The sequence below is a fragment of the Pieris rapae genome, chromosome 8, assembly GCF_905147795.1.
Source record: "Pieris rapae chromosome 8, ilPieRapa1.1, whole genome shotgun sequence".
NCBI classification, from domain to species: Eukaryota; Metazoa; Arthropoda; class Insecta; order Lepidoptera; family Pieridae; genus Pieris; species Pieris rapae.
Genome location: NC_059516.1, coordinates 1552737 through 1578884, shown reverse-complemented (window position 1 = coordinate 1578884; position 26148 = coordinate 1552737). Strand labels below are relative to the sequence as shown.

At 33.0% G+C, this 26148-nt stretch overlaps 1 protein-coding gene across 2 annotated transcripts; it reads left to right on the top strand.

Moving 5' to 3' along the window:
- Positions 1–369: 369 nt before the first annotated feature.
- On the top strand, positions 370–25791 carry LOC110996635 (CD63 antigen). 2 transcript variants are annotated; one of them, XM_022264408.2, is made up of 6 exons: positions 370–558; positions 19714–19902; positions 21221–21391; positions 21794–22006; positions 22683–22774; positions 24691–25791. In XM_022264408.2, exons 1-5 carry the CDS (start codon positions 499–501, stop codon positions 22752–22754), a joined length of 705 nt encoding a protein of 234 aa, XP_022120100.1. In that variant the 5' UTR covers positions 370–498; the 3' UTR covers positions 22755–22774; positions 24691–25791. The 2 variants fall into 2 exon arrangements, with proteins under 2 accessions (XP_022120100.1, XP_022120101.1); XM_022264409.2 differs by having other exon boundaries at positions 371–558; positions 22683–22741.
- Positions 25792–26148: the final 357 nt, after the last annotated feature.

The following is a 26148-nucleotide window of genomic DNA, read 5'->3' as shown; positions in this document are numbered from 1 at the left end:
TCGCAGACTCTCGCTTTTTTCAGTGCTGCCATTTGAGTATACTAATAAATCCGGTAATTTTTTTTAAGAGTGATCAGAAATCCTATGGTTTAATAATGTGTAAAATATTCCTTGAATATAACTAGTTCGATGAATGTTGACAGTAGAGTTGAATTATAGTTATCTAAAAATCTCTATAAATTATTATTGCTTTTAAATAAAACAAGTATACAAAAATAAATTCCATATTTGTATTAAAGTTAGACATAACTTATTAGGGAATCACCCATAATAATTTAACAATAATGAAGTACTTGAGGGTGTTTTGAGTAAAGATTGGAAAATTATATTTAAGAACGCGGCAACACTGGCTCATGGCTGCCGAGTCCCCTTTATTTTCATTTGTCTTTCGTTTAGTCGCGCTTGTTGCCTCGTGAAGTTTGTATACGTCCGTGCGTTCGTAAACAAAATTGTGTGTGACCTTAACTTGTGTAGTTTTGTGTTCGAAGTGTGTTCAAAATGGGGTGTGGAATAAGTTTTGTGAAATACGTGCTCTTCTTCTTCAATCTGATTGTCGCGGTGAGTTTTAATATAGTCACAAAGGGCGGTAGAACCGGTTTCATTTCGTTAAGATGGTTGTGGTCAGCGAACAGTGAAGCCCATGGGTACGTGGCCCTACGGTCTAGCCATTAGTATGTGATGGAATGCTTATATTTTTTCCTATTTTGTAACTGTTGGTGTAGGAAACCAGGCCATAAAATTTAACGTTAATACTTTGCTCATACTTCTGTCTTAACAATTTAAATAAAATCAAGAATGATGAGATAAATCATTACCTTATAAAACATTTTAAATTTGGTAATTTAGGCGTTAAATAAAGTAAGTTGTATTGGAAGTTTTGAGGCTGTTTCGCAGTTAGTATTTCATATAATGCGTTCAAATTAATGCGTTAGTCAAACGCTTAAGGGAACAGTGTGATTCTTTTACGAATGCCTGTAGGGTAATACTGCTTTTTTTTTCTTCGTATTTATGTTTTATTTAATATCCTTAAAGTCCAGTCATACCAATAAACTGATGTATCAAATTTTTCAGTTTCAACGGTTGAGAATTAATTACATATATTTTTGTGTCGGCTTTTCGCAATTCGACGTACCTATTTCCGTTAGGAGGTGGTGGCGGGTGACCCGTGACTGTTTTTGATAGTTTTAAATCCAATACGCTTGAAAAATCGAATTATTTTTAGTTTTATCATGTTTTTTGGCTTTGTGAAAAAAAGACAAAAAATCAAAATTAAAAAATAGTATCAATTTAAACTCAATGTTTCTTCTGAATTAAAAAAACGAAGCTGTTCCGTCTTGTATGCGAAAAAAATAAATTTAAAATAACGTATACATAGTTACAATCAGTCAAATGTCCATAAAACCCATTTAAATATTAGATAATACAAAAAGGTTTTAATGTTGCGTGCCCGATTTTAGTAAAATCCGTTGATTATTAAAAATCAAAATATCTTATAAGTTTAACTAGGTAAACTTTGCAATTTTTTCATAGCTGGTTTTAGCAACGACAATTACAGTATGATTAATTATGACGTCATAATCTCGCGTCATACAATAAAAAATATTAACAAGTGTACATTTGAAACATTATTAAACGTGACCTAATGCATCTAAAATACGTGATCTAAATGTATAACATCGATCTGTTAAGCCTGCATAATCAAAAAGTATATTTTAAATGCCTTTGTTTTTTCCTTTATATTAAATATATATTATCAATCAAATCAATCTTAGAACTTATAATTTAGAATATAGTATGAATTTGTGCTTTGTAAAACTGTGCTTTATGTTTGAATGTGTATTCCGTTTTGGCTTTTGTGTATAAAATTATTATTTGAATATTGTTTCATGAGTAGCTGTAGGAATACTTTAATAAAATAAATAAATAAATACTAAGGCTTTGACATACGAAATTCATACTCTGAATACTCTTGCATATTCCTAGAGTTTAGGTCATTTTCACTTTATGCTTGGACGTTCGGTCATTTTCACAGTTGGGATTAGGTATACATTAGATTTAAATTACCAATAATGAGAAGTCCATTATGATTTATTAATGATAAATTAACGTAATTATAATTTTACATTAATGACATTATCTTTGAAATAATGAATGTCTAATGTAATTATTAATATTACTTAGTTAAAATTGTCGATTATGAAAATTTCTTACTGGCTGTTTTTCTTCCGGCTTCGATCGCATTATATATTTCGTATTAGGGGAGTCAAATTTATTTTTACAAATAGAAAAAAAAGAACATAATCGATGATGCTTACACTTACTCGGCGATTAAAAAGAGTGGCGGAGAGTGTATTACCAGTTCTTTTCCGTTCTACGCCCTTGATTTGAGAACTGGCAGTAAATGTAAAATTAGAAGCATTTAAATACATTAAATTTCTTTTTTTGACGTTCATAAGTGTACATTATGTTACAACATGAATAAATGATTTTTGAATTTTAAGTAAGTACTTAAGTAAAAATTAATCTTAAAGTTTTATCAAATTAATCATTTAACATGAAATATTTGCAATTTTTTGAGAATTTATTTCTAGGTTCGCAAACTATTATTATACAGTGGCGATTTAATTTTCTATTATAGGTGATATGAACTTTGTATTCCATCATAAAAATTGGATTATCCGTGCGTGACTTATACCCTTCGTCCTCAACAGGTGCGTTTCGTGGAAATAATTAATGCGGCCTTTACGGTTTTCATTGGGGCTTTTAGTTTTTTTTTTGGATTTAAATATCGAACAATTGTTTAAATGTCATAGCTACTTAAACATATTTAGGTAAGATTAATCTCTGTTAAGACGATATATATACATAACGTGACCAAACGTCCCGAAATGAACCATGGACGCAAAATTGTCCCGTTTTCAGAAATTGCGAAAAAAATCTATTATTGAATGAAATCGTCACCAGCTATATTAAAACAATTTTTTCTTCTATTAAATATAACTAAATTTTTTGGGTACCTATATTTTATGATGCATAACTTTTAAGCCAACTAACTTTTTATAAATAAATAACTATAAAAAATGTTTTTTTTCACATGACACTTGAATATTAATGATGAATATTCATTGAAATTCCATCATTCATAAGTCAATTCTAATGGATCTCCGACGCCATCTGAGTATGTTAAGATGCCTATTTACGTGACTTGATAATAAATAATAGGTATGGTTCTATACAAGACGTATCTAGTAAATTAATATGGGTTATTTTAACAATGTTGATTTATTCAATACATATATTTATTATGTTGCCCCATATAGACACGTCCTTAAAGTAAGGAAAAATTCTACCGCCTTGAACTGAATCACGTATAAGCTGGTCTCCTTGAATTTTCCTTGACCCAATTGAAAATACACCCAACTTAGCTTACGAATGTGATTGTGTGTACTGGTACTCCTTAGTATGAAAGAAAAAATGGTTTTTAGTTGAGGTTTTGATTATGTGCTAATATAATATAATCTATTTTGAAGACATTTTTTACCGAGCTTATTAGTAACTTTGACCTGGATGTAATTTTAAAAGCATATTTTCGTCTCAGAAATATAACGGAATGTATTTTTGGCGGCTCTAGCGTTCACTGTATTGGGTATTTTACACGAAAGTTTGCCGCCATTTTGAATTTTTAACGGTATTTAAGTTCGAAAACAAAAGAGTACATTCCCATAGAATTTCTGACGCTTTATTTTACTTTCTACTTTCCGTTGTATTCTTTGCAAATGTCTATTGAGAATGGATATATACATATCCGTTTTCCATAGAAATGTATGATTTGTATTGTATACAATGTAACTTGTAATACTGTATGCTCCTACTAATGTGTGATCTTTTATATGATAGTTAAAAGATATTTTTCGTTTATTCCCGAAAATACGAAATTTTATTATTCTAAAGAATGGAAATCTCTACCTGTCTTCCATACGTTGTCAATTTTCCTCACAGAAGACATCAACTTGACAAAAAGCGGCGAAAGAGTACTTTTTTTAAATGTGTAATGAAATTTTTAAATATAATTATTCAATTAAATTAAATTCCAGTTCAATTTATTTGTCATTAATTTTTATAAAAGTTAAAATAAGTACCTTCCGGTTACGTATTAATGTTTCTAGTCGTGAAAAGCGTAACTTTATTTGCTATTGAGGTCAGTGTAAACGTAAAACTGTAACAAACTGCTTCTGAACATTATCTTGTCATAACTATAAATACAAACTGGTCATATAAGTGAGGTCGAATAGGCTCTTAAATGATTTATTAGTAAAATTAAGGCCACAGCTGAGTGTTTTTGACACTTTGTAAGGAAATATATATATGTCTTAATAATATAAGAGACAAGGTATTAAGAATTCGCCGGAATTAATAGTGCGGAATTACGAAAACAATTTTGCTATTTTTTTTTTTTTTTTTTTTTATTGATAAAGATTGCCAACGCTCGGCACACTGATACATTTGGTAAAAACAAACACAAAATACAATTTTGAATGTGATGAGCAATTAGAGGCAAACATGACATTCATTTAGAGCACATACAAAAATCAATCGTAACAATTTTTAAACAAAACAAACATTACAAAAAAGAAACAATTACAAAAAACTAAACCAAAATCGATTTTAAAGTGTGAGGGGAGCAACTCTGGATATCCATACCTAACTTGTTTATCAGAATGCTTAATCTGGACACCGGAGAGCTTTGACCAAAACGCGTCCTACGGAAAGGAGCAACAAATGAAATAACGGGATGCCTAGGGGATCGAGAGGGTACATGAATCTTAAATTTAGAAAGAAGGTTCGGACAATCAATCTTATTATTGAATATCTTTGCTGCAAACGATATATCAATAATTTTTCTGCGATTCTCCAATGACATCATATTAAAGTGTGCCAGCCTGGTTTCGTACGTTGGCAACTTTTTTTTCGAGATGCCACTGGAGAAAAGCAGATGCCACAGTAACCTCTTTTGTAATCTCTCGAGTCGTAGCATGTGCGTCGCATAATGCGGCCTCCAAACAACTGAACCATATTCTAGAATGCTCCGCACGAGGCTATTGTATAATAGTATTTTTGATTTGACGCTACGAAATCCTTTCGTATTTCTTATGACAAAACCAAGCATTCTAGAAGCTTTCTTAACTATAAAGTCTTGGTGTTCTGAGAACGTTAGCTTATTGTCATAAATTACCCCCAAGTCACGAATCACTCTTTCCTCTCGAAGTACTACGCTACCTATATGATAGTTGTGAATTAAAATATCCCTTTTTCTTGCAAAACGAATAAAGTGACACTTTCGGACATTTAGCTCCATACCATTAGAGACACACCATGAGGTCACTTCATTCAGATCAGATTGGAGCATCGAGCAATCATCGCTGCTATACAAGTGATATAGTCTAAATCTTGACTGATCTCTGAACCCTTAGTTATCTCATGTTTAAGTTATGCCTGCAAGTAGATAGTATAGTTAATTTATGATTAAAGAGTAACATTTTTAGAAACTCTCTTATTAAAGATTTTTTATACATATTATATAATCGGGAGTAAACGAGCCTAGTCTAGGTAGGCGACGCACATAATGGGCTGACTACCCATGGACTAGGTGTCCATGGTTGCAGTGCAACAGGGACCAAATGACGCTGGCATAATTTCCTAGCTGTTGCGATACTTATTCGTGCCAGCTTTGTTTATGGTTCTTTTTAAAAATATCCTTTACTCATTTGCTTTATTTCACATAATTACCCATAATATAGCCATTCGCAGAAGTAACGCTCGATCTTTTGAGACTAATATTTACTCTAAAACTCTAAAATCTAAATGATCTCTTTTGTTCCGTTCCTATGACACCAATTACATACCTGTTATCTGAATACAACAATAAATCAACGGAAGTTTGCTTCGGTTACTAATTTAAATTCACGTTGTTATAGTATGACATCATCCGCCATAAGTCGCCGAGTTGGCGCCGATATAGCGTCTACTTCATATTATGGAAGAACCGCTGGTTTTCTTTGCCGCTGCCTATTAATTCACTATTGCCTGGTTCTATTTGAGGTTCTGGAGGCGGCTTAGGTGGTTTGGTGTGCAAATGATCAGTTTAATAATACCAATGTGTATTACATCGTTGGTTAGCCATAGTTTTAAAGAATGTACGTGCAAAGTAAAGTACGCAAATAATAAAAACATTTAGTTGTTTGGTCATTTTTTATAGATCAGAAGGCTCATGTTAAAGCTTACTGCCGATCAGGGGCACACACTGCCGAAGCGACCGCGTTGCCGGCCTTTTTCGATGTCGATAACATTTCAATATGATTTCTATATTTAGATTGTGAAAGCGATCTTGGATCGTGTTGATAGTTGGTACCCTAAGTTTTTGTTGATGTACCATCCGTCTGTAGCAAAGCACTTGTATGGAATAGAGACTTTGTAATTTCACGGATACATACATATACACATAATATGCCAACTATGAGGCATATTACAAATTAAGTATTTTGTCAATCATGTTGGAATATAAATGATTTTTTTGCTTACAAGCGTCAGGTCACCCTATTACATAGTTAAAGCATGTGAGCTCATTCTTTATCAGTTCTAAGTAGGTCTTGACGAGTGACTACGTTATACATGACTTTAATCCAAATTCCTTATACTATCTTCATACCGCTAAGGTTCATCATTAAGGTAAATCGTAGAGTTAATACAATTTGACGGACACATTAGGTCTTTAATCCCTCAAACCGTTTCTGCAGCAATGGTACCACGGTGTATGTATGCTATATTTCCTGTTTTCCATTTTAAAAATAGAATTTTAGAACGCTTAAATGAAATGAATCATGGTTTACGAAAAAACAAATGCACGAGTAAGCTGTAAAAAAATGAATTTGGAATTCCTAAACAAAGAGGAGATATGTGATGATTTGTATTTTGTACAGAACAAAAAGCAAAAAAACGCGGACCCAACTTCTCGAAAATGCTCCGAAAACGAGGAAAACAAGCAAACACGCTAAGGTCTTGTTCTAAAGTGGGAAAAACTGTTAGACGCACACGACCCTAGCATACGGAGCCTAATGATTCCATCTCAAAGCAAGCTCGTTCGGCTGGTTAAGCTTAGGTGTGGTATACGTACGTACGTATGTAATGAATAGAGAGTACTCTAGTCACTTTTAAAATATAGAAGAGAGAATTAAAGAGAGATGTTAAAAAATAAACTTATTCTTATTTAGATAGGAATTAAGATAACCATGGAGGTATTCTTGTTCTCGCAACTTACACCACTGTTATCGCAACGACGAAGTACTCTGAAACAATCACGGCATTTAATATCGAGTTCGCTTACTCAATTGACCGATCGGTCACACATGGTACAGTTATGTAACGCTTAAACGTTATTAAACACCTGTGTGACGAAAACCAATGGCGTTTACCAAAAGTAATGTAATAATTCTAGATATTACGTACTTGGCTATCCCACAGACTGCATCTATTGCTCACATTGCATATAGATAGTGCAGTTCACGAAGACGCGCCCCACCAATTTCTGGTCGCGGATCGCGGGGTGCGGGGAATTTGCTCCGTCAGATGCGATGATACTCACTCCTGATTACTCTTTTCATTATCATTAACACACTTTGAAGGAAGCGTGCACACATACTATAAACGGTTAGGCGAAATAGTGGGGCGCGTCTTCGTGGATTGCACTATCTGTAGAGGGCGACGTTTGAGTGTCTGTTATTCGTAGATAAACAATTCTAATTTTGAGTTTATCATTACCAAATATTAAGATTCTTTTCAGCGAAAAGATTTTATATGTAATCACGTTAACCATCAAGATTATTTAATTTTACCCTGAAAAACTTAGCGGCGATTTTCTAACTAAAAGTAGGTATCAGCCCAATACCGCTGAATATTAATTCAGAAACGAGGCTGCAGTTTAAAAAACGTTTTGTAATTGACAGATGTCATGCATGTCAATGGATTTTGACATACCGAAACCATAACTCGCTTCTGAATCTCACCCCTACTCTCAGCATGACTCCCTACTTAGCAACACATCGCAAGAACTAATGATATCCTTTCTAACAGCACTTATCCATTATAATATTGTATTCTGAATAACCGAAGTATTTTTGTAATCGTTTTCGGATGTTGCATATCTTTCGTAACCTTGTATTCGCAATAGATTCTTGTAATGCAACACGTAATGCTAATGTAAACTCGTTTGCATTTTTAAACATGACAGCAATGTTTAATTGTTTTATCTTGATTTCGCCAGTGAATTAATAAATTGAGATCAAAAGTTTCTTGACACGAATTTTTAACAAACAATTATTATAAATCATTTATATAAGAATTAAACATTTTGTATTTGAGTTACCACTAATGTAAAATAATAATAAAACTAATTATTAAAAGTAATTATCCACTTGTTGATATTATTTTCAGTATTTAGGTTAAGACAATTGTATATATAGTATATATGTGTAATTAAATATATAATTAAATGATAAAAGTATATATTTCAATATTATTAAAATAATGTTTAGATTGCTTAATAATATTTAGGCTGTTGAAACAGCAAAACTTTTTTTTTAAATAAAATCAACTGTTACACTGAAGACGAAAATGAAATTGTACACCAATCATTAAATATCATAGGACTATTAAAGGACTGTTCGTTATTTTACGAATTATTATTCCGTTAATTCCATTAGGGCTTGGGGAATGTGGCCCGCCAGAGATGAAGTCACCAAGCCATAGGAAGCGACATACAGGCGCCATTTGCCTCATCTCTGGAAGGGTTTATTACATATTGACTGCATAATCAATAATTGTATACCCTATAGGTTTGTTATTTGTGTTGGACGGCTATTAACTGTAATCCTGTAATGACATATCTTGCATATTATAATATAACCATAGAAATATATTACATAATAATTATTTATTTCAGAAATACACACATTATCTTTACAGCCTATGCCAATACGACAATGTCGAGAAACATTTAATAAAATATAATAATATACACAATATAGCTACTGTGAATTCACTCTGCGAACAGCGTTGGAGACAGCATTTAGTATTAACAGTTTTAGTTATTATTATTTAAATAAAAATTAATAATAAATTAAATGTATTAAGTTATTATTAATTTAATACATTTAATTAAGTGTTATTATTAAGAATAAAATATTTGTATGTTACAATGTTCTGTTCGGGTGGATTCAAATCATTTTGGAGTAATTCATTTTGCACAAATATCAATCACGAATTTAAGTACTTGGAGGTGAAAAACACAAGCCGATCGTTCGAAATATTACCTCTGGTCGTGAAAAATACCCGCTATCTTCAACAAACGTCGTCTTGTTTACCATATGGATCAGTTTTATATGAAGACAAACCCTGACACCTGATAATATGAGATGACACTGCTTATAAAATATGATTGCATTCCAACAGTCAAATAACTGTTTTGTCTATAGGCAGTAAAGGTATTTACATATACAACGATATTTGCGTATCGCTTGAGCTTACTTCAAAAATTCCTTGCAAAAATTATCTAATATATGAAATTACTTCAAATTTTCTCAAGTTTCAGTAGAGTTTCATCGTCAGAGGCAGAATACGAATTCCACGCGTATCACCTCGACTTCGCAAAACTGTTATTGAAGGCAGTTTTTCCTACGCACCATTACTATGGACACTGGCTAAGAAGTATTTCCGAGCCAATTCGACTTAGGGTCCTTCGAGACAAGAGCGTACTATTTCTTGCGCACTTGCGAGCCTTCAGGCAATGTGAATGTCCATGGGCGGGCGGTATCACTTAAGATCAGGTGAGCCTCCTGCTCGTTTGCCTCCTATTACATAATAACAAAAACCTTAAAACACCGGCAACGCACTCTCGCCCTCGGGCATTGAGTGTCCATGGGCGGCGATATCACTATCAGATGAACTTTCTGCGCGTTTTTACTAGAAAAACGTGATTCGTTCTTCTGGAAGGGTCTATCATTCCAGTCTTGGTATCTCTTATTTTGATGTCACACTTTTGGTTCTCATCATAGTTACGAGTCGTAGATTTTACTATTGAATCCGCTTTTGCTGAATCGGTTATTATTTGTATCGATATTGAGTACTTGTTAAAAATTCTATATTATTATTATCTGCTTGGCAGATGTAAGTATAGTATATGATAATGTCACGTATGTGTGTAATTATAATGCCATACTAGCAACGCTATAAATAATGTGCATAACACAGACGTGACCATTGCATATAAGGCATAACTTCCTGAATCAAGGCAATACATACCAATATGTATGGAATGTACATTTTCAAATTTCTATGGAATCGAGTGCAGACTAAGACTCTTGAATATTTTTATTATGAGCTTTCCAAAGCTCTTACAACATAAAGAAAAAAATACAAGATTTTAAGTAACATAACAAACACGGATAAATAATATTACGATTTATACATTATAAAAACGAAAGGAAAATTTATTTTAAATCAGAGTAGCAATTAAATCAAGAAACGATTAAGATCTAAAGTGTCTTTGTAATTTATTAATAAATTAAAATAACGTAAATTGTCTTAATAATTTGAAAATATAGCTTAAAGCTTTTGCACAGTAATGACGATTTTCTTCTCTTTAGTCAGACGTTTCGTTTTCGCTGTACAAGTATGTTCATAGTTAAACAGATCCGATTGTTTTTATCAATACAATTAGCTAATACAATTACTGTAAGTCTTAAATGATACAGTTTTTGCACACCTGGTTCGGTGCATTAGTCGTGGCCCTACGTCTATTGTCAAACGGACAACGAACTTTGTGCGTCCATCAGCGTATAATGAGAATTCTTGCGTCGTATACGTTTCCACTTGAATTCACTTCGCTTTGAGCTAGATCTTAACAAGCCTTTCTGTACCGGAAGAACCTGCAAAATATTTTTGTGAAAGTCGGGCATTCTCTTCTAGGACTATTTGATATGAACGTTGAAAAACTGCTCTAAACAAAATCTTTGACCATGGCTCAGTGGTGGTAGCTAAAACACACTCGGAGGACTTGGGTACGGCTTTAAAAAAGCTGATTGTCAACGAAATAGAAGTGTGAGGTTTTCGGAACTGTCATAGCAAAAGCGTTCATTAAATTTAAAAGGCGTCATATAAAAAGGTACAAAAACAAATTAATATAAAACCGCACTTTAAGTCCTCATTAGAGCTTTAAACTCGGATCTCATTAAATCAAGGTGCGTTCTGGATCACATTTGTACGTCCACAAAACTAGGTCGGTGGGAGAGGTGAATGAACCCTGTCATAAAGGTTTTATCGTCGCTACCTGTGACTGACGCTCTATCCATGGATACAGAATTTCATTTACACTAAAAAATCCTGTAACATAATGATTGGTGTAATCAAGTCGTTTAAGAAATCAATACTATAGTCATAAATCAATTAAGTACATAAGGGATTTCAATCATTATTGATAATGATCTATCCATTTATACATACAAAGGTTGATTACAACAGGAAAGATTTTATAAAGCGGGATTTTTGTATTATGCAAAATTGTTTTTTTTTTAATTCTATTAAGATTTCTTATTTATGTTATATGTCTTGAGTAGCCGTTTCAGAATATAAGTATGTATGGAAAACATACTACACTCAAAACCGTTTACGACATAACAGTTATATTGACCAAAATCAAGCATCCCGGCTGAATTCTATTGTATATATAACAACGTCTATGGCAGTTACGATTAACAATTTTTATTACGGATAAATAGTCCCTTCGATGTTGTTACAACATATTTTGACTGTCTATATATTTTTTAATAATATAAAAACATTATTCATGATAAATAGATTGTGACGAATTTCATATATATCGCTAGTCCTCCCACTAGTCCCTGTGTTGTGGGTAACTAGATAAGAATGAGTCAATGGGACATGGTATAGTTTAAAATAAGTAGATTTAGTGTTACAACTATGAAACAAGACTTTTTAGACGTTAAGTAAGTCTTATTGGGTGTGTGCGCATGTATTTGAGTGTAGCTGTAAGTGTGCGCTGTGTCTGTGTTGGTTTTTGGCACCTAATACCGAGAAACGTAATGAAGCTAGATAGATTCGAAATTCAATTCTATAGCGTAATTTTAAGTGATTTGACTATCTTAGAATTCATAGATTGAGAGATTTTATTATAAGAAAGGGGCCTCTAAATGCATTGAAGTTATATATTATGATGTTATGAGACACTTAGTAAGTTTTAATTTAACTCTAATAAGTGCCTTTGATTGTTTTAGATAGTATAAACTATTAAAGTAATTAGGCTTAATTGTTGTATTTGTCAATGATAACATAACATAGATTCAAAATCATTATGATATTTCACTTATGAGTGATAAAATAGAACACAAAAACAGAGTGTCTCCCCTTTAAGTAGTGTTTGACGCAATCTTATTCTTATTTAAGTAAATTAGACTTAATTTACTTATTAGTCTTAAGTTAGGCTAGATCGACTTATTCCATGTCTTAGTGAAGACACATATGTAAAGTTTAGTTCCAACTAAGTATGAGCAGTGTTGGCCTAGTGGCTTCACCGTGCGACTCTCATCCCTGAGGCCGTAGGTTCGACACCTGGCTGTGCACCAATCGACTTTCTTTCTATGTGCCTTATCATCCTATTGAACGGTGTAGAAAAAAATCGTGAGAAAACCACCTTGTCTCAGAACGAAAACGTCGATGACGTGTCAGGCATAGGAGGCTGATCTTTTGCTTGCTTATTAGATTAACAAATGTTCATAAAACAGACACAGAAACACTCCAGACTTGAAGGTTTTATTTATTTCGATCCCTATACTTACGGAGACTATTTTGGTCGTAACATTTCTGGACTACGGCATCTGTTAAACTGCAATTATACTAATGAGGGTTAATTGATGACGTTCGAATTGACCTCGACTATCCTAAAGTTGATTATGCAACTCTATTAATGGACTAGGATAACCATACTAATGTTATTGTTCCATTTTTGGCTTCTGCGCATACCAGCCGGCTAACCCTGACCAAACATAACTATCGAGACGTAATACGAAATGTAACTTTTAAAGTATTTGATTTTTTTTTTCAGTTTAGGAATATCGTGTAATATACTCAAATAAAATTAGATACAGTTTTATAGGACTACATGTTAGGCTATCAGGTAGATCAGTGGCTGAAAAGCAAGGGAGTGTCAAACCTGCCCTTTCAAGAAAAAGAAACAGAAAATACGTTATTTTGGAACATAGGATCATCATGGTATCACTTATTCCACGTCATTAAATTCAAGCCTGTTGGCATCCCTACTCATCGACAAAGAAGACAGAGGGTGTTGGCCGAGAGAAAAAGCCGGCGTAAAAAACTCTCGGTACTCTTTTAAAATAAAAAGCAAATCATCAAACAACTTTACAATATTTAAAACAAATATAGCAAATTGATTAGAAGTAGCCTGCCCAGCACAAGTCCCAGGCCCTTTTATCAACTAGATAATCAATAACTTTATAGTAAGCCTTTTTACACAGCTTTTGTTTAATACATTTCTGAAATTTAATAAAAATAGAGATAAGAGAGCCTCTGGGATTCTATTAAAGAAGAGTATCCCTTTTCCCAAAAAAGGGTTATTACTCCAAAGGCTTGGCGTCTCCCGCCCAGGCGACAACCACACCGGAAGTATCCTCGTGATATTATCTCTTGAGCACAAGTGCTATCTTAGTATATTTGACAATTCAATGGCAGATTTTTTCCAGTTGCGATCTGTACTCAAGTAACACTTACGAACATCTAAAATGCAAGTAATGGGTTCATGACTTGAAGTCTTTAGCCCGTCTAGACGTCTAGTCTCTAGTCTAGTTACTTATAAGAGTTGTTTAAATAGAAACAAGACAGTACTGTACTGTAGTATTTACATTGTGCTGGCCGGTTGAGGATTTTGACCTGTCATTTGCTCTGATACCCCTCGCGAAGTTAAAAACGAGCCATTGAATATATGACAGTGGGAATCTGCCAGCATTAAAGGTCATTATAGGTGCCATGGGGACCTAACTTTTTAAATGGATTTTAATTTTGTATTACATTTTAAATAATTATTTAATAATGTACTATGTTATATTCAAAAGTCATAAATCATTTATTTATATAGGTAACACAATGTACACTTATGAACGTCAAAAAAGAAATATACATTGAATTTTACATTTCCTGCCAATTCTCAAATCAAGGACGTAAAACGGAAGAGAAGAACTGGCAATAAACTCTCCGCCACTTTTTTTAATCGCCAAGTTTTTTCTTTTACACAAGGTTTGTTAGGAGCTGCAACCATTACACCATGTTCCACATTACGTGTTAAGTAATAAATTAATAACAAAATTAGCGAAGAATATGTAATAAAAATGAATGCATAATCATTATTTCATTTTGGTGTGTGTAATTTCAGTGCTCTGTGGATGTATTTGGAATAATAAAACATACGAAAATGCATTTTGCCTTAAGCAAAACAAAATGTCGCGTATGCAAGTTTACGTAGTTTTTTGTTATAGAACAGGGGTCAAGCGGCTTACCTGATGTTAAGTGATACCGTGCACTCTCAATGCTAAAGGGTTAGCGATTGCGTTGCCGGCCCTTTAAGAAATTATAAGCTGTTTTCTTGAAGGACTTTAATTACAATTTTTTTAATTCCCCCAATTAAATGCAAGTATTCAACTTTTTAGTCTTTGTCTTCATTGAATTATTTTTGTGAGTCATAACTTTGTCATGGTTCGGTAAGCGTGTCGAGGCCATTTGATCTTTAGTTTTTACGCACTCTTTACGAATAACTTACGTTTACGATAATATGAAGCAACACGTATAAATAGAATATGCTTTGAGACTGAGTTTTGTACATTTGTTGTTATATTTGAAACGATGACATTAAAATCTCTGGAACTCTTACAGAATTACCTCTATCTCAATAATACTATGGCCATATACCGTTTCCCACTTCATACAGTACATCTATGGGCTTTATTTCTTCTTCTCATTCGTTTCGCTCTTGGCAGAGCGGTCGTGATCGCTATGTAGTAGAAGTAGAAGGCGCAGATGTAATGCGCTTCACGACGCTCCGCCACCGCTGCCTATTGGAGGTCATCCTGCTGCACTGATTCAGTGTTTCTCCTACGGCGGACTTAATCTGATCAGTCCAGCGTGTAGGCGACCTGCCGCCGGTCTAGCGCCTTCCACCTTCCCCTGGACGACAAGGCGTTCTAAGGACTGATCGCCACGCCGAGATACGTGACCGAAGAATGAAGAATGGGCTTTATTAAGCTAAGCTATTATCGAAATCTGTTGTTAAAACCTCTGGCGAACTTAGAACCTAATGTATGTATGGCAAACAAAATATCTTGCATCAGAGATAAAGAGCAGGCAAGAAGAGACCTGGAATCCATCGAAGCTGACTATGAACGAGGTAGTAAAAACAGAAGTACTCCATCAAAGTTTGGCTTTGTTAATCTCCGTTAAACGTTTTCTTTGGATCGTGAAATATAATCACAAAAATATTTATTCATACGGCCATTTCCAATGCCCAATTATGAGTATCAAATTTCCCAAACTAACTTTCTTTCAATAAATTGTATATTTTATTCTTAATTGTACGCTAATATTATTAAATTGAAGAGTTTCTTTGATACTACGAACCGGTTAAAATAAAAACTTGTGTTGAAAAGTACTGTACTGAGGCATTACAATATCTTAAAATGCTTTAAAACCGCGAACTGGTATATTAATAATTAAAACTTTACAAGAGAGATCATCCAAAACATTTAAATCTTAACTACAAGTCGATGCGCCGACGCAGGAACTATTTTAGATTCGGTAGATTTCGCAAACTCTATTTATACATTAGGTACCTGGCAACTTCGTGTTTACTACGACCGTTCACCCCGTATTGATTAGCACATGAGTTCTTTTGTGTTTTTTTTAATTATATGCTATTAAACAGTCCAATAGCTGGTCAAATTGCAAATTTAAAAATTGTACTTTAGAATAGAGTTGGCTTAGTGCCTGCAGCGTGCGACTCTCATCCCTGATGCCGTAGGTTCCTCCGGCTGTGTAGCAATAGACTTTCATTCTATGTCATTCATCATTCCTTCGAACGGTGATGGAAAACATTGTGAAGAAATCGGCACGCTGTCGACGTTTGGCTTTGTTTAAATTTTACAGATTATGAAGATAATCTGTGGTAAATTAGGTGGGTTGGAATAATTAAAAAGAAATAAGTACTTTAATTTAAAATAGTGCAATTAAATGATTTAGTTTAAATGAATAAGCTACGGGCTAGTAAAGATCTAATTCAATCTTTTAAACATTAAATTTTGAATAAAATGTTTACACGTATCCGTCACCGCCCACAGTTTGTTTTGATAATGTGTTACACATTGTACGCGATATCTTAAAATTAGCTGATAGTCATCATTCGTCACCTTTGTGACTGCATACAGTCATAAGTGATTAATCATGGAAGAAGTCTTAAATTATGAGCAAAAATTAAATATAGACATTTGGGGTCGTTTGATGTGTACCTATTTACTATTGTATTAACTATATACTAAGAATTTATTATTTATACATTTTTATTGCTTAACACCTTACCTCTCGTTGCGTAATGATGTGATAAATTCGCGGATACATTTGTAAAATGGCTTTTTTAACATTGAGTAGCAAACTATTTGCTTATAGATTCGAAAAGCGAAATCACCGAAATGTATTATGTGTTAATTGAATTTTGTTTGGTATATACTTTCAAAGTACACACCCACTAACCTACTTGAATGAACTCGTGACACTCTTATCGGAATTTGTCCATATTATCTATCTGCATACTAGTGAAGGATGCCTCATCTCAAATTTAAATTTTATGTTTAATTCTATTAACGTAAATATTTATTTCCAATACAAATTTACAATATTCTGAAATGTAAAAAGTTTGGCAGTGTACCTATAATTTACTACCATAGAAATATAAATACAATATTTTTTTATTTTGTGTATGTATTGTATTTTAAGGAATAAAATAAAGCTATATTATTATAATACCGGCCCGATTTTCCTAATTATTAAGTCACAGAAATTGTTTGATGGTTCTAATAAAACGGGCTGAGAGGTTCCGAGAATTAATGCAAGAAGCAAGAATGCGAATATTTTTTATCTGTAGATAATTATGACTATATTTATATAATAAAAGCATTACGTTGGAAGTGAAAGCTTAAATGAAATAAACCCGTTTGACCCCAATATCCCGCCATCTGTGCACTCTTGCGCAATGTGACGCATGGGTGAGACAATGTCAATATGTAAGCTCTACTGTGATTACATACACTGGTATAAATTATGTTTCTATTGGCCCATTGGTTTATTTAAAAAATTACTAAGAAATAACGAATTACCATTCGTAATAACGAGTTACCGGCTGAAATATCGCCTGTTTAATTCGATTTCGATTAAGGCTCAATTGGAAAAAGTATGAGGCTGGTGTAATATGAAAATATTATAAATAATAAACATGAAAATATTTCTTATTTTTAGTTAGCAATATTCAATTGTTTTGAAAGCCATATTGCGCATTTGTCCTATTCAGTTTGTGAAGTGACGAACCCAAACGAATAAAAGCCGATCGATGCCTACAAATTTTAATACTGTTCTAGCTTTTGCTACTTTGTTAAACTCATGCTTAAATGTATCCGTTTTCGAGCGATTTGATCCCTTGGCATTGCATAGACATGTGTGGTCTCTCTGCATCTTCTCCCGCAATTACTATGGACAGTGTTCAGAGTTTTTCGGATTTGTACATGCATCTGAATTTCATAATTGTACGTCGAGGCAGAATACGAAATTTCACTCGTATCACATCAACGGCAATAGTTTAACGCAGTTTTTGCTACGGACCACACTACGTGGAACCAGCTAACCAGCTAAGTTGATTTAGTCTTTCAAGAAAAGAGCGTACCAAATCTTAAAAAACTGACAACGATGGCGATGTGTGGGGCGGGGCTGCCCGCTGTTATATAAAAAAATCTTACCCGTTTCTACACAGAAATTGATTCTTGTTATAACTATACTATTGCGGTCGAGTTACGTTGTGATACAAAATACTGATTTCCTAGTTGTGGCTTTTAATCTATATCATTCTATTAATTCTGAAACAACTGTATTGATATAGGCAAACAAGAAAAGATGTTTAATTGATTCTTAATTAACATTTATTACCAGGTCGCAAGTTACGCCCTTAGCGTAGGCTGTGCAAGAAGAACTGGCAATAAACTCTCTCTTTTGAATCGTCAAATTTTGAGTCATACAAATTGTTTGTAAGGCAGAGAGCTACCTTTACCGAGCTATATTTGAGATGGAGCAAATTAATTCCAAGTATTAGGATTCTTTCTATATACACTCCTTTCATTGAGTTACTTTAGGATTGTATATTCTGCGTTATTTGTATTTTATTTTTTTACTGATTTATTAAATTCCTTTAATCTCTATTCTATTTATCTATACTCATTTAACTTTAATTATTGTTCTGTATGTTTAAGCAATGAAAGTGTAATCTGGAACCAATAAACAATTGTTCTTTATTTAATTTTTTTGAGTGTACTAATAAAGCCCGATAAAGTAGTTGGTAACCCTAGGTTAAAACACAGTTTATGTGCGGTTTGGAGTTGGCCAACGTAGGCCTTAGATCACTCGTATTTATAGATTTAAGTGACCTAATCTTCGTAACAAATGGGCGTACACTTTTGACTTTCGAGATTCAATAAGCCGTGTAACTATTATCTTAAAGCTTTACAAAATGTTTTGAGAGAAAATGTCCATGTCAAAACCGTTGTAATTAAAAAAAAGAAAAAGAGTTTATTATGGAAGGGTTGGCATCGGTGCATGATCGGTTGTTTTTAAAAGGGTTCTTAAATCTTACTATAAAAACAAGTTGGATTTTGATATAGGGAAGTCGATTCGTGCTGTTTTGAATTTTAATCACCTTATTCATAAATATAAGCTTCTTAAAGTTGTTAGATACTTACTTATTATCCATTAATTATATGAAGAGAGAATACAAAAGTTTTCATTCTAATTTTAAAATCAACACTTGCTTAGCTTACTTAGGGATGCCAATTGCCAAGAGGCTCGAATTTAATGACGTGGAATAAGTGATACCATGATGATCTTATGTTCCAAAATAAACGTATTTTTTTTTTTAAGATTTTAACGCCATTAATCCGGTATATAATAATTTATTGCTAATTATTTTAATGCTTTTCCACTACAATTGTCAAAGGACACTTGGAATTATCCTTCTGCATTCTTATCAAATGAATAAATTTAAAAAGCTTTTTATTTCATGCCGCCTATACTATATTAAATATTAACCGTATATTAGTAAACAACAAAATTTACAATTTTATATATTACATTTGAATCATGCAATTGTTTATTGTATTCGAAATTTTATTCAAATGCCCATGGATAAATTATAATCCCAGGATTTGTTACGAATAGCCTAAATCGATTTCTTTGTCATGACATATAACTCATAACTTCGATGGAGCTTCCCCCAGCCAGTTTTGTTTTTATTTTAATACTATATTTTAATTAGCAATTTCATTTTTCTAGCTCCTTGGACTCGCAGTAGTGGGCATCGGTGTAGCGGTGCTGCTGAACTGGACTGCCTTCAAGAGCGAGCTCGAAGGTCACATCACGGTCGCACCATGGGTGTTCATCGTGATCGGAGCGATCATGTTTGTGATTGCCTTCTTCGGCTGTTGTGGAGCAATTAGGGAGAGTCACTGTATGGTTGTAACGGTCAGTAATCTTCATATCTGTATTGACTATCTATGTATAATAGTTGTAAGCTGTTTTTAAAATAAGAGCTTTTTATATATTCCTGAATGACAAAGGAGGATAGGTGTCCATACTAAGAGATATTTAGACAAGTAACACGAAGAGATCCAGAAAGATTTCAAAAACTAATAGTGACTGACAGAGTGAAGCAGCAGATCTCGAGGGCGATCCCCTATTGGCAGGTCTGATGAAGTTAGACCTTAGCAGGCGCGGAAGTTTGCAGAAGACAAGGAAGAGTTGAGTGGCGCTCAGGAAGTTCAGAAATGAAGAACAAGAATGAAATAGACACTCAAATTGCATACAATAATGTCTGTCTCCGGTATACGGAACAGAGATTTTATTAAAAAGGGACGTTCTCGTTTTAGCGATAAATTTGTCTCACCGGGCTCAAGTTTGGACCCTATTGAAAAGTCAAGGAATTCTCAAACACCTCATAACAATAGTATAGAATCTGATTGTTAATCAAACAAAGCACATACAACGCCTCGAAAGCGACTTTCGTTCTACTTTTCTGTTTGTAAATTCCATTAGCAGTACTAAATCGTGCAATTCATTTGTCCTGTTTGCGCACAACATATTTATCACCTACTAATTTTTTACGGCTAGTTTTGGCTATTATTTCGAATTTCGTTTTGCGATACCTTCTTGATATTGTTGTATAGAAACACAAAATAAAATAAAAAATAAAAGCAAAGACATAGTCAGACCATTATTTTGTAAAGTTTAACCCCCTTTTTATATCTGAGGTAGAAATGTTCTTGCCCCGAAAGTTGCAGGTGTATGTGGGTCCACGACCCACACCAGAATCTCGGCTATTCAGAGACTGCATGAGGAATTCCTACTAAAACCACCTAGATAGAGTAGTTCCTACAAGGAACAGAGTTAAGAAGCTCTCTGTGGAACTTCCGGTGCAGTGTACCACATAGGTGGAGAATCTTCTCCTATTTACTCCGCGTCTTCGACCCTATGTACTAGGGTTCGTCCTAGAGTGCCCTCTCTCGTTAAAAACAACGACAAAATATACAAAAACCTACCTACAAAATTATATGACACTAATGTCTTTAAAAAATGGACGAAATATATAGTTGCTTATGAGCAAGATTCCGGTATTTTTTCGAAGAAAGAAAGCAAGAAAATAGAAACCATGACAAGAAACATACTATATTATGTATTTGCGTTCTAGACATAACTATCGTACGAGGACATATTTCATATAATATAGGTGTCAGATGTTAAATGGTCTATACATAAAAATTAATTAAAATATTTTTGATTACAGTACGCCGTCTTCCTCTTGGTCATCATCATCGTTCAAGTAGCTCTGGGCGTACTCTTGTTCGCCTACCAGCAGAACTTGAAGGATGCCCTTGTCAAGTCAGTGGACACACTTTTCGATAAGGCCAGAAGCGATGCTGCCTCAAAGACTGTCTTCAACAACCTCGAACAACAGGTAAAATTTCACCTATAATCCGTTTTTTTTAAGTTTTATTTAACTTTACATTACATAGTTTGATTATACTCCAGGGTAATTAATAAACAATTCAAAAATCAATAGAAGTACATTCTAACATAAATTCATTTCTTACTAACTTCTTTTATTGATATACGTAAATGAATTTGATTTCCTTGATTTAAAATCTAAATGCTTTGTGATCAGGATTTTGTCTTATGTCGATCAATAAAGCCTTCTCTTATGATGCGATGAGACCTTTTCATGTCTAGAGTAATATAGATAATACATGGACATTTCAACTGCGGATTCTTGAGTAGGATCCAATCCGTCATGCAGCAAGTTTATGGTAATGGAAGTTTTTATACTAAACAGAACTTAACAAAATATATACAATTTCAGTTGGAATGTTGCGGCAAATACAGTGCTGCTGATTACGCTTTCCTGGTCCCCAAGAGTTGTTGCTCCAAGCTGGGTGTGACTGGACAACTTCTGGGTGAAACCTGTACCATCGCTGATGCCAACTCCACAGGCTGCTCAACCAAAGTTGGAGAGATATATGAGAAGTGGAGTAAGGTCATCGCTGGCATTGCTATTGGTCTGGCCTGTGTTGAGGTATGATTAAAATATTAAATTAACAATCTTTGTATTTCAGTGTTTATAAACCAGATAATCATTTTGAAGTTTTATGAATATTTCGATTTATGTCTTTCATGTTTAGAAACATACTTTGATATACAGGTTTATAAAATTGCCTAGTAAATATAAACTATTGAAATTGATTTATTATGGTATATTCTTGTTGGAGGAAAGACTTGAATATTTGAGCCGTTTATTATTTTCTGTGGCTCAATAGCCGGCCCAGCGTTTTGCTTGTCCGAGGGTGGTGAGACTTGGTTAACGTACACACAAGTAGCATCCTTTAACAAAGCCAGTCCCATCTTCCATGAGATCAACAATAGTATTTATACATTATCTGTTAAAAATAAAATTTGCGTGTTCTATAGTCTGTGGATCGTTTATACTCTATACTTAGTTACTTCCTTTGTACCTAACATAACCTCTGTTATATTAGAACAATAAAACTTTTCAGTTAGTAAATGATTATTAAATTACTCTACTAACAATACCCTATGCCCAAATAACCAATTTGATTAGGACGTAATATTTGTTTTATTTTTCAAGTCTTTGCTTAATTATCTTTGGCCATTTTTAAATCGTTTTATATATCATGAGAGGCAAACACTTATTATTTATGCTCAGATTACATATTTCTCTATTTACTTTTCAGGTGGTCGGAGCCCTATTCTCGTTGTGCCTCGCGAACTCAATCAGGAACATGGACAGAAGGTCTCACTACTAATATTTTGTACATTAGAACTGGTACCTACACATTATTTGGTTTTTTAATTTTTTTTTCTAACCGGTCGCATGCTTCATAAAATCCAACGCTTTGTGGAATTGATGTTTGCTTGAAAATGGATTTTAAAACACGCATTTTATAAGCAATATTGTGGGGAGCTTTGGGTGTTTATTTGTACAACACTGGGAAATTTCTACGGGAATGGTATACTGATATTGGGGCCGTTCAAGTATTTCTGATTAATTTGATTTTCTACGTCAACAGTAATTATTTACTTTTTTTACACTACGTTAATGAAATTTTAATTTAGCGAGTTTTGCTTATTTTTGCTGGCAAGATGAAGAGGGGGGGAGGAATAAATTTTAGTAAATCTGCTTCGTAATACTTGAACGACCCCCAAAGACGTTAAAAGTTCTTTCACCATTCTCCGGGAATTTATTAAACGTTACCCTATTGTTTCATACAGTAAAGTACACCTTTGTTTCTTGTCATCACAGCGCAAACACAACAAACCAAAAGAGACAAAAAATTACTTTACTTAAAAGACTTAAATTAGACTGATTATGTTTTTATAATACATTTTAGGACCAATTCTTCATAACTGTTTTAAAGTTAAATGATTGTATCTAAAGCACTAACTAAAATAGATAATTTTTAGAAATATATTCAAAACAATAGCTTTTTCTATGTAAAATTGGAGCAGCGCTTCGTGGATGTATTTGGAACTAAACGGAAGTTATATACATCGCTCTAATAGTCGTTAAGTTTAAAAATCGTACAAGCTGTCAAACTGACATTGACATTATCATACGACTTGACATGTACAGTTTGTGGTGCACTGGTTTATGTATTCGCAATATGATGTAACCTGTCTTTTCTAGAACTAAAATAAATCAGTTCCTGTGTTATTTTAGTTCTTCAATTGTTATGTTGCTACTAGCTTTACTAATGCGCAAATTTTAGATTTAATATGCAACGTCCATTTATAGTTCCACCTCTTTTGCTTTTAAAAATCATTAATACCAAAAACAATGTCAATGGTCAAAACATTACCATTTAATTTTAAATTATATATTAAATCAATTCATAACTAAACATCTTGATCTACCTTATATGAACAGGAACATCATGTATTATGATTCCTATAACATTATGATGACTTATTAAACGATTATGCGTTCTTACTTCTTACGTCCTGTTCTAAATTTTATAAATGGACGTTGCATAATTGCTTTTGTAATCAATGTTTATGGTTGATGGTTTGTTAAGTGTTGCCAAATTTAGCAGCCCTTCTTGCTCACTTTCTTCATGAGCGATATAAATATTATATAAAACATCTCAAAATATTCAATAAGGTTTTTAATTCAGATTTTTCTATGGGGTTAAATTTAAATTTTGATTTATTTAAAAAAGTAAAACCTAAAATACCTAAAATAATTTTCAAAAGAGCAAAAAGAGGACTGTGCTAATATAACATTGTGAGCTTTTCTATGTGTTTACATGATTTGTACTAACTTTATGGTTTTCTGTAATTTTCTAAAAAAAAAATTTTTTAGGAAATAAGGAAAATAGGTTGGAAGGGTCAAATATGAAAAGTCAGTTTTGCCATTTAGTTCACTAAAATTCTTTGTTTGATTTAAATATTAACCTTATGCCTGTGTGCCTTCCAACCTTTTGAGAATTGTAAGTACAAATTAGATTTGTGCCGAATTGTAATCAAAGGATTTGTGAGACGATAATTTTCAATAAATATAATCATTAATATTTGTTTTAATTACATACAATATTGGATTACTGGTGAGTATTGTAAAAAATAAACTGCATGAATTTTGGTTAATTGTTATACGTTTCGTGATTAATTATCGCAACGGTACCAGTGACAATGGTTTTATTGTTTTATAAAATTCGGTATTTTTAATATTTCCCTATTTTGCAGGTACGCGTAAGCTGGCAACACCACAAAAGATTAACGATATTTTAACGTACAATTTTATAACGAATCGAAACCCACCTCTTCATTTTCGAAATTGTTACCAAGTTTTGAGTGTTCAAGTTTGAGGCCGATTATATTTTAACGAGTTAATTGTATTAAACCCTTCTTAAAATAAAAAACACTTTTCAAATGTTTAAAACGCGTTTAATAAAGAACGTTAGTTAACCGCGTTTTAAACAGGTTAAAGTTCGATTTTTAAGCAAAAATGAGTGTATGACTAGCTTTAATCGCTCAATCAGCAGTTCATTACCTATGGTAAAAAAACAAAAAATTATTTCTGACGTTTTATAGATATTTTAGTATATTTAAAAATACAAATTGTATGTTAGTATAGTATATTTTTATATTGACTACCTGACATATTTAAATTTATCATTCAAATTAAGCCCATGATTATTTTAGTTGACCGCTTAACGCGTTATATTTAATTAAGTAATGTTAAGTTAGTTTTTATCTCATGTTACATAAGGCCTCTCATTATCTGTAGTTAAAAAATATATGAAAAAACTAGTATAACAAATTCTGTTACACTTAGCATAAACCATCATGACATGTCGACATCAAATCAAGTGTCACAGTAGTTGTCAGTTGTCATGTTTTATGAACTTAAAGTTTTTTTTTTGAAACAATTGTTAGAAAACGACTAAAAATAAACGGCAAAATGTAAATCTATGGAAGTTATTTGATTATTGAATTTTTTATTGCAAATAAAGATCAACAGTCATAAGATTTAAAAAAATATGTTCGTTAGTAGTAAAAGTGTATTTATGATCTTAATTTCTAGATCTGTAACAGAGTCTCCAAATTAAAATACCATGAGGCCTTTAATGATTAAGTATTTTCTAATATATAACATATTAGTAAGTAAATTCTTCTACGTCCAATTTATATTTGTATGTAAAGTGTTTATTATTAAAGTTTGTATGCATTTCTGTTTCACAGATTGTAAATATGAAGGGAGCAAATCTATCGTTTGAATCTCTTGTGCATTTCTAAAGTAACAGCTTTTGTGAATTTATTGTATTTAATAAAACGATAAAGAAACCGTGTATTTTATTTACTACGGACGCCGACGTTTCTAAATACAGCATGTAACAAATTCTGGAATAAATACAATAATCTTTTTTACGTTGGTAATACTAATCTCATTACAATACAGTGACCTACGTCCTACACGGTATGAATAGTTCAATAGATTATTAATTCTTCAAAAGATTATTTTTTGCTTTTAATGGGAAAATAAAAAGCAGACGAAATTTAGGTTCTAAGATCGATTTATTTCTGTTAAGTAAATTTTCTGACGGAGTCCGTAAAGCCGGGTCCACATTTGTATAATTTCGGTGTATCGTATCTCGTGGCTTCGGCGCGTATCATGATCGCTAGGATCATGATACGCGCCGA

Coding starts and splice junctions, on each gene's coding strand:
- LOC110996635 (XM_022264408.2), top strand. CDS start 499: ATGGGGTGTGGAATAAGTTTTGTGAAATACGTGCTCTTCTTCTTCAAT. Junction 19,903..21,220: donor GTCACTGTATGGTTGTAACG/GTCAGTAATCTT, acceptor TTTTGATTACAG/TACGCCGTCTTCCTCTTGGT. Junction 21,392..21,793: donor TCAACAACCTCGAACAACAG/GTAAAATTTCAC, acceptor ATACAATTTCAG/TTGGAATGTTGCGGCAAATA.